The sequence below is a fragment of the Pseudophryne corroboree genome, chromosome 3, assembly GCF_028390025.1.
Source record: "Pseudophryne corroboree isolate aPseCor3 chromosome 3, aPseCor3.hap2, whole genome shotgun sequence".
Classification (NCBI taxonomy): Eukaryota; Metazoa; Chordata; class Amphibia; order Anura; family Myobatrachidae; genus Pseudophryne; species Pseudophryne corroboree.
The window spans coordinates 13,822,211-13,832,149 of NC_086446.1; the positions used below are offsets into that span (position 1 = coordinate 13,822,211).

Below are 9,939 nucleotides of genomic sequence, written 5' to 3' on the forward strand. Positions count from 1 at the left end.
AGTAGACCATAGGACTATAGTCATGATGTGTCACATATGTGTGTTATATCAAGGGTTAGGAGACTCCAGGACTTTATTCATTATGTATCACATTTGTGTGTTATATCATGGGTGAGGAGACCCCAGGACTATAGTCATTATGTATCACATATGTGTGTTATATCATGGGTGAGGAGACCCCAGGACTATAGTCATAATGTGCCACATTTGTATGTAATATCATGGGTGAGTAGACCATAGGACTATAGTCATGATGTGTCACATATGTGTGTTATATCATGGGTTAGGAGACTCCAGGACTTTATTCATTATGTATCACATTTGTGTGTTATATCATGGGTGAGGAGACCCCAGGACTATAGTCATTATGTATCACATTTGTGTGTTATATCATGGGTGAGGAGACCCCAGGACTATAGTCATTATGTATCACATTTGTGTGTTATATCATGGGTGAGGAGACCCCAGGACTATAGTCATTATGTGCCATGTTTGTGTGTTATATCATGGGTGAGGAGACCCCAGGACTATAGTCATTATGTGCCACATTTGTGTGTTATATCATGGGTGAGGAGACCCCAGGACTATAGTCATTATGTGCCACATTTGTATGTAATACCATGGGTGAGTAGACCATAGGACTATAGTCATGATGTGTCACATATGTGTGTTATATCAAGGGTTAGGAGACTCCAGGACTTTATTCATTATGTATCACATTTGTGTGTGATATCATGGGTGAGGAGACCCCAGGACTATAGTCATTATGTATCACATATGTGTGTTATATCATGGGTGAGGAGACCCCAGGACTATAGTCATTATGTGCCACATTTGTATGTAATATCATGGGTGAGTAGACCATAGGACTATAGTCATGATGTGTCACATATGTGTGTTATATCATGGGTTAGGAGACTCCAGGACTTTATTCATTATGTATCACATTTGTGTGTTATATCATGGGTGAGGAGACCCCAGGACTATAGTCATTATGTATCACATTTGTGTGTTATATCATGGGTGAGGAGACCCCAGGACTATAGTCATTATGTATCACATTTGTGTGTTATATCATGGGTGAGGAGACCCCAGGACTATAGTCATTATGTGCCATGTTTGTGTGTTATATCATGGGTGAGGAGACCCCAGGACTATAGTCATTATGTGCCACATTTGTATGTAATATCATGGGTGAGTAGACCATAGGACTATAGTCATGATGTGTCACATATGTGTGTTATATCATGGGTTAGGAGACTCCAGGACTTTATTCATTATGTATCACATTTGTGTGTTATATCATGGGTGAGGAGACCCCAGGACTATAGTCATTATGTATCACATATGTGTGTTATATCATGGGTGAGGAGACCCCAGGACTATAGTCATTATGTGCCACATTTGTATGTAATATCATGGGTGAGTAGACCATAGGACTATAGTCATGATGTGTCACATATGTGTGTTATATCATGGGTTAGGAGTCTCCAGGACTTTATTCATTATGTATCACATTTGTGTGTTATATCATGGGTGAGGAGACCCCAGGACTATAGTCATTATGTATCACATTTGTGTGTTATATCATGGGTGAGGAGACCCCAGGACTATAGTCATTATGTATCACATTTGTGTGTTATATCATGGGTGAGGAGACCCCAGGACTATAGTCATTATGTGCCATGTTTGTGTGTTATATCATGGGTGAGGAGACCCCAGGACTATAGTCATTATGTGCCACATTTGTATGTAATATCATGGGTGAGTAGACCATAGGACTATAGTCATGATGTGTCACATATGTGTGTTATATCATGGGTTAGGAGACTCCAGGACTTTATTCATTATGTATCACATTTGTGTGTTATATCATGGGTGAGGAGACCCCAGGACTATAGTCATTATGTATCACATATGTGTGTTATATCATGGGTGAGGAGACCCCAGGACTATAGTCATTATGTGCCACATTTGTATGTAATATCATGGGTGAGTAGACCATAGGACTATAGTCATGATGTGTCACATATGTGTGTTATATCATGGGTTAGGAGACTCCAGGACTTTATTCATTATGTATCACATTTGTGTGTTATATCATGGGTGAGGAGACCCCAGGACTATAGTCATTATGTATCACATTTGTGTGTTATATCATGGGTGAGGAGACCCCAGGACTATAGTCATTATGTATCACATTTGTGTGTTATATCATGGGTGAGGAGACCCCAGGACTATAGTCATTATGTGCCATGTTTGTGTGTTATATCATGGGTGAGGAGACCCCAGGACTATAGTCATTATGTGCCACATTTGTGTGTTATATCATGGGTGATGAGACCCCAGGACTATAGTCATTATGTGCCACATTTGTGTGTTATATCATGGGTGAGGAGACCCCAGGACTACAGTCATTATGTGCCACATTTGTGTGTTATATCATGGGTGAGGAGACCCCAGGACTATAGTCATTATGTGTCACATTTGTGTGTTATATCACGGGTGAGGAGACCCCAGGACTATAGTCATTATGTGCCACGTTTCTCTGTTACAATATGGGTGAGAAGACCCCAGGACTATAGTCATTATATGCAGATAGCACAGTCTAATCACTTAAAAATGTCCTTCAATTATCAGGTCACCTCTGGATAGCTTTACCAATGCATTGGGAGAAAATAATGAATAAGACACCACACACTGGTTATGTCTCTCAAAAGTATTATGCTTTACTTTGGTCAGCTTGTATATTTATACGCATACATTTCAAAATTCAGCCATAGTTGCCGCCCACAGATCCTCCCCAAAGGAGGGGTTACAGGGTAAACATAAGTTCTTTTAATAGGTGATTTTCAAGTAAATGTTTAACATAATTATCATATAACTTTACCACCCCTTGCCCTACTTTTGCTTATCTGTTTGTCTCAACTTCCTGAGAACTACCAGATGCTTCCCTTATGTAACCAGGGTGTGTGCAGTTTACAGTACTTTGCATAGTTCAAATACAGATTATATGTTCAAGGCTAGCTCATTTAATTCTCTTTCTTATATAAAAAGCAATTGCATTATTATAATTAAACATAGTAGCTAAGCTTATCCCTATCAGTGCCAAATTTGTGTTATACCATGGGTGAGGAGACCACAGGACTATAGCCATTATGTGCCATGTTTGTGTTTTATATCATGGGTGAGGAGACCCCAGGACTATAGTCATTATGTGCCACATTTGTGTTATATATTGGGTGAGGAGACCCCAGGACTATAGTCAGTATGTGTCATGTTTGTATGTTATGTAACCCTATGTTAATAAACTGTATAGAATATATATACTGTATTATAGTAAATTATAGAAGGTGTTGTGTTGAATTGAGTGGCACGAGGGTACTTAAGAGATTTTGCTGGAAGCCCTCGCGCCGCTGGGGGATGAAGGGAACGGACACCTGGGGAGGCGGCGGCACGAGCCGCTCAGCAGGGGGGAGGACAAGCCGCTTGGCAGGGGGGAGAGAAGCACCTGAGGAGAGAGCGCGAGAGGAACGACGGATGTCTGGTGGTGAAAGCAGGGCTACCGCTGAAGGGTCCTGCCAGCTGCCGGGAATGAGACGGAGCCGTTGCGGGGAGAGATAGAAGGGATACCGCTGAAGGGTCCTGCCAGCTGCCACTAAGGAGACGGAATGGTGGCTGAGAGAAAAAAAATAATAATCTTTCCTCTTATGACAGCTGCCGACAGCCTCCGCTGAGGAGAAAGGAGCCGGCGCTACACACCCCTGACAGAATACCACAGCTGAAAGGGAGACATCACTGGTTCCTACTGCCGGAGAACCGTCCCACCGTACTGGGCTGCCGCCTGCACACAACACTGCCGTCTGAGGTCAGGTACTACTAATAGATGCAGGGACGAGCCGCAGGGAGCTGTTAAGTACCAGGAGGGTAAAATTGCAATCGTGAGGTGAGAGAGAGACTTAGAGCAGAATTAGGCTGGGACTCCTAATTACAAGCGGGGAAGCAGTTGGCATTAGTATACAGCCCATATATATATATATACTGTATACCCTATATGACCAAAACCACCTATCTTATTCACAGTAGAGTACGGTCATATGGGTCAGCCCCCCGTCACTGTATAGACTGTAGCATTAAGCAAGGTCATCCTGTGAGGTGCTTCATCTATTCACCACAAACCCTATCACTTTTGCTATAACGTAATAGATATTGGAACTGTGGAAGCTAATTACCTCAGTGTAGCAGGCAATAAGAGGAGCTGTATTTCTTCTTTCCTCATCCAATTTCTATCTGCTTGTGGTGCAAAAGACATTAGCCTATGAGAATTTATTGTGTGCACTCGAACTAACTCCTATTACCTGCTTGCCCCTGGATTCCTGTCAACTATCTCTGCATTTCCTGGCTTAATTTTTACTCTCACTAATCCCCTGGCTTTGAACCCTAACCTTTTTCTTGCTGCGCATCACTGCTTTACCTGAATACCATTATATCAACTGGAGGATAGCCTGCCCCTCAGTATAAACTTTTATTGAAAGTAAAGGAGGAGTCGGGGGAGAGCCCTAAGAATATTAACTGAAAAAAAAAATTAAAACCCAACCAGGGGAGCATATGTGCACAGATTACCCTAAGGTGAAGCTTTTACCCAGGGATGATATTAACTATCTTAATGAGGAAATTACCATCGGTGGATTCACAAGGGTAGTGGGACTTTATTGACCAAGTCACCAGAAATTATACACAGAGAGGGAAGAAGATTGCCCATCGTATATCCCCTCTGCAACTGAACCAATTACCTTACTGGAGAGTAATTCCCCATACGGAACCCCCTTTTTCCTTTCTGGAGGTCATCCAGATACTGACACCTTATAGAGTGGATATTATATAGGTTAAATCTGCGCAGATAGTAATAATGAAAATTATATAAAACCCCGGGTCCACAGACTTATATTCTGTGGGATATATATATATTTTTTTTTTGTGCTGCATGCATATATGGTGTGACATATGTTTAAAAGAGTGTAATATTTGGGAATATAGGTTTCTATGATAATATATAATATAGCCGTGAATGTTTTAGCAATTTAGTACCAATAAACTTACTTACCTATTTATTTGATTGGGTGTAATTGCGAAATCTGTAAGAGAAGAGAAGATTACAATAAATTAAGAAATCTGCTGAAGACAAAAGAAAACAAAAGGTGAGGAAAATTAATGTCCCTATCTTTCAACATTTAATAGTGTTATTGTGACCTGAGTTATTATCACCAGCTAACCTAATATCCTAATAAAGGAAGGCTTTCCCAAGCAAGCCTGGGTACATCTGCTTGGGTGGAGGCACGCCACTAGTGAATAAGGGTTACATTGTGGAGGCACTGCTGAGATCCTATTATACCAGCGTCTTCTGTTGACTAACTATCTGTTGGAATATAGTGTCGTGATGGAGAAGGTTATGGAGGAAGATATCAGTCGTTGGTGCCAAGAGAAGGGAGTGCATGTTAACTATAGTCTGAGTTTGGTTGGGAATCTTTCCACCGTCAAGGAAGAAGAGGTATTGAAATTTATGGAGCAAGTATATGGACTAAGTTATCCCTGTATAGTGGATAAACGGAAGGAGCAGAATGGAGAAGTGTCGGCTATGCTCCTCAGTGGTAAGGATGTATTGGACAGGACTTTATTTCCTGGTATGATCATATTGGAACGAGGATCTGGGAGGAAAATTCAAATAATCTGGCCTGAAGGACAAAGGTCAGAAGAGGAAGAGGCTACCCAAGGAGATGATCAAGGAGCAGGAGAACCTATCACTGGGGTTAATTCTGCTGGATCCTATATGATTCGTGATGAAACCAATGCTGCATCTAGACAACGTACCAGCAGCTCAGAACCCCAGGTGGAAGCTGTAGTCGACAAAGTGGTTAGCCATTTGGAAAGATGGCACTTTGAAGGAGGATATCGTAGATTGAGGATATTCTCGGGAATTACTCCTGTACCTGCAGGAGAAGAAACATACGATATGTGGAGGGAGGCTGCCATCCAACATTCTGAGGAATGGCAATGCCCTGAGCATATAAGAAAGCAGAGAGTAGTGGAGAGTCTGCATGGGCCTGCTATGAGGGTGATACAAGCAACCAGGAGGAGCAACCCCATTGCCACTTTACGGGAATATATTGAGGCTTTAGATTTCTCCTTTGGAACCTTGGAAGATGTTGGAGATATGTTAGCCAGGCTGAACGGCACTTATCAAAATTACGGAGAGACGTTAACCCAATTTATATATAGAGTGGACCGGTTAATATATAAGATTGTGGACAAAGGAGGACTTACATCAGACGTTGTGGATGAGAGGCGATTAAGACAAATATTGAAAGGGGCTCTTACCAACAGTCCGATAGCTCAGAAACTTCGTTGTACTATGACTCCAGCTCGACCCCCCACCTTGAATGAATTAGTCAGAGATGTCAAATTGGAGGAAGTCCAAATGGAAAATCGGGAAAAGTCTATAAAAAAGGTGAAAGTTGTATTACCTACTGCTGATCCCCCTCCTGTGGATGACAGATTATTGAGAATGATAGAAGAACAGAACAAGAAAATCGACCAGCTTATAGCTCTGCAGATTAGCCAACAACGAGCCCCCAATAGGCTGTTGGGTGTAGGAAGAGGAGATAGAAGAAGTGACTTTAGAAATGCCTACGAGTGCTATAGTTGTGGGCAGTTTGGACATCGGTCGTTTGAATGCCCCCTAAGGGGGTCTGAGAGGAGGGGAAGTAACAACAATGAGAGAAGAAGGTCATGCGAAGGGGGAAACTCCAACGGGAGTGCTGTGGACCCCTCACAGACTCCCCAATAATACAAGTTAGAGCTATGGGGAGTGCACAATGGTCTTACTCTGTTCCCGAGAGTTTATTGGGACATGCACCTATAACTAAGGCTATGATCAATGGTCATGATTGTACTATATTAATGGACAGTGGATCACAAGTGTCCATAATATTCGAATCTTGGTACAACCACCATCTGTCTGATGTTCCCATTCAACCCCTTAGTGGACTGACTATATGGGGATTGAGTGAACAACGTTACCCATATCTGGGGTATGTGGTTACCCAGATCACGTTTGATCCCGGATTGAGTTCTACTAACCAAACTGTTCCCTTAGTAGCCTTGGTATGTCCGGATTCCCCTGGGGACAATGGGAAGTTGCCCGTAATTGTGGGCACCAATACAAATATGTTTCAGAACCTTATACAATGGTGTGAGAAGCAAGAGAAGGAAATATTGGAAGGTGTGAAGCCAGAGTCGGTAGGTACCCACCCCCAATTAAGGAGTCATCGGGTGGATGGAAAGATGGCGACTGGAGAAAAGGATGACATCGTATTCAAGGAGGGAGTACGCCCTTTTTCAAAGTTGGAGCTAGAAGCTTGTTTTACGGGAAGTGATATTGACGATGATAATAAACAAATTCTTATAGAACAATTACTACTTAGAGAGTCGGCATTCTCCAGAAGTGAATGGGATTTAGGCACTGCTACCGGGGTTGAACATCACATTAAATTAAACAATGAGACCCCTTTCAGAGAAAGATCTAGACGTTTGGCACCAGCTGACTTCGAGGACGTGAGGAAGCATCTCAGGGGACTGCTTGAAAATAATGTGATAGCTGACTCTGAGAGCCAATACGCTTCTCCCATAGTGGTCGCTCGGAAAAAGAACGGTGAAATTAGATTATGCATTGACTATTGCACCCTTAACAATCGCACCGTGCCAGACCAATATACTGTCCCGAAAGTTGATGAAGCACTTGATTGTCTTCAAGGTAGTCGGTGGTTCTCTGTATTAGATCTGAGGAGTGGTTATTATCAGATACCGATGAGCGCTAATGATAGATCTAAAACTGCTTTCATTTGCCCCATAGGATTCTTTGAATTTCTCAAGATGCCTCAGGGGATAACTGGTGCTCCTGCTACATTCCAGAGGACCATGGAAAAAACAATAGGGGATATGTGTTACCGGGAAGTACTCGTATACCTGGATGACATCATAGTGTTTGGAAGAACCCTGGATGAACACAACCAGCGCCTACTCAAAGTAGTGGATCGATTAATTACCAGGGGATTAAAGCTATCTCTTGAAAAATGCCAACTTTGTCGGTCATCAGTAAAGTATCTTGGTCACATAGTCAGTAGGCAAGGAGTGGCTACTGATCCAGCTAAGGTGGAAACTGTAAAGAACTGGCCCAGACCTGATAATCTCCGAGATCTGAGATCATTTCTGGGATTTTGCGGCTATTACAGAAAATTTGTGCCACAATATTCTAAGAGTGCCCGTCCTTTAACGGATCTGACCTGAGGCTATCCACCAACGAGGAAAATGACAGGTTCTTCTATTAACTATGAGACAAAGTATTTAAAGCCTAAAGAGTCCTTTGGAGTAAGATGGGATGAAAAATGTGAAGATGCTTTTCGTCAACTAAAAGAGAGTCTAACAAAATCTCCAGTGCTGGCATATGCAAATCCAAAACTCCCTTATGAGGTCCACATTGATGCCTCCTTTGAGGGACTTGGGGGAGTACTATATCAACTTGATGATAATCACCTAAGACCTATTGCATATGTAAGTCGTGGACTATCTCATAGTGAAAAAAATTATCCGGTACATAAATTAGAGTTTCTAGCTCTCAAATGGGCAGTCACGGAGAAGTTTCACGACTATCTATATGGAGTGGAATTTTTAGTGCAGACTGACAATAACCCTTTGACATATATTCAGTCCACAGCAAAATTAGATGCAACTGGTCATAGGTGGCTGGCAGCGTTAAATAACTACAAATTTACCATCAAATATAGACCCGGAATCACCAACCAGGATGCAGATGCGTTGTCCAGAATGCCCCATTCAACAGAAAAAACTGACAGCAATGAGTGGATCGAAGTACCAGCTGCAGGCATCCAAGGACTATGCCATCAGGTCAGTAGTACTGGATATCTACATGTGGCCACTATCCGGATGATTGGGGCCTCCGATAAGGCCATACCACCCCAGTACCAGAGGGTAACAAGGTCCCAAATGGATGGATTGGAAACTATTACTACCCAGCAAATGGAGCAGGATCAGAGGGCCGACCCTGATATCCTACCTATCATTCAATGTTTGGAAAACCCTCAAAATTCTATAAATTATAGGACCGTGTCCCCAAAATCTCGAGTACTTCTTCAACAATCAAAAAGATTGTGCATCAGGGAAGGTATAATCTACCGACACAGCCAAAGGAGAGATGGTCGGGATAAATGGCAGATAGTACTACCCTATAAATATCAGTCTTTGGTGATGATGGAGCTGCATGACAGGCATGGTCATCTTGGATATGAGAAGACTCTCGGTTTGATATCTGAAAGATTCTTTTGGCCCTTTATGAGTAGGGATATCGACCAGTACTGTAGGACCTGTGGGAAGTGTATTCTTCGAAAGACTTTACCTATGAAGGTTGCCCCTCTAGTAAATATTCACAGCTCCGGGCCCATGGATTTAATTTGTATTGACTTTCTTTCACTGGAAGGGCCAGGAGGACAGGAAGGGAACATACTGGTAATCACAGATCATTTCACGCGCTATGCGCAAGCCTATGCGACTCCTAATCAGAGGGCCGTTACTGTCGCCAAAACCCTTTGGGAGAGATTTTTCCAACATTATGGGTTGCCTGCTCGGATACACTCTGATCAAGGTCGATGTTTCGAAAGTGATCTCATTCAGGAATTATGTAGATGTTGTGGGATAAAGAAATCGAGAACAACTCCATATCACCCTCAAGGCGACCCCCAACCTGAACGGTTCAATCGTACACTCTTAAATATGTTGGGAACATTAAATGATAAGATGAAAAGGCGATGGAAACAGTGTGTCTCTTCGTTGGTTCATGCCTACAATTGTACTCAAAATGATTCTACT

The 9,939-nt window shown here is 42.4% G+C and overlaps 1 protein-coding gene across 1 annotated transcript; it reads left to right on the forward strand.

Moving 5' to 3' along the window:
* The first annotated feature begins 5,437 nt into the window (after window positions 1-5,437).
* Window positions 5,438-6,844, forward strand: LOC135056948 (paraneoplastic antigen Ma2 homolog). The gene has a single exon (XM_063962728.1). It carries the CDS (start codon window positions 5,438-5,440, stop codon window positions 6,842-6,844), a length of 1,407 nt encoding a protein of 468 aa, XP_063818798.1.
* Window positions 6,845-9,939: the final 3,095 nt, after the last annotated feature.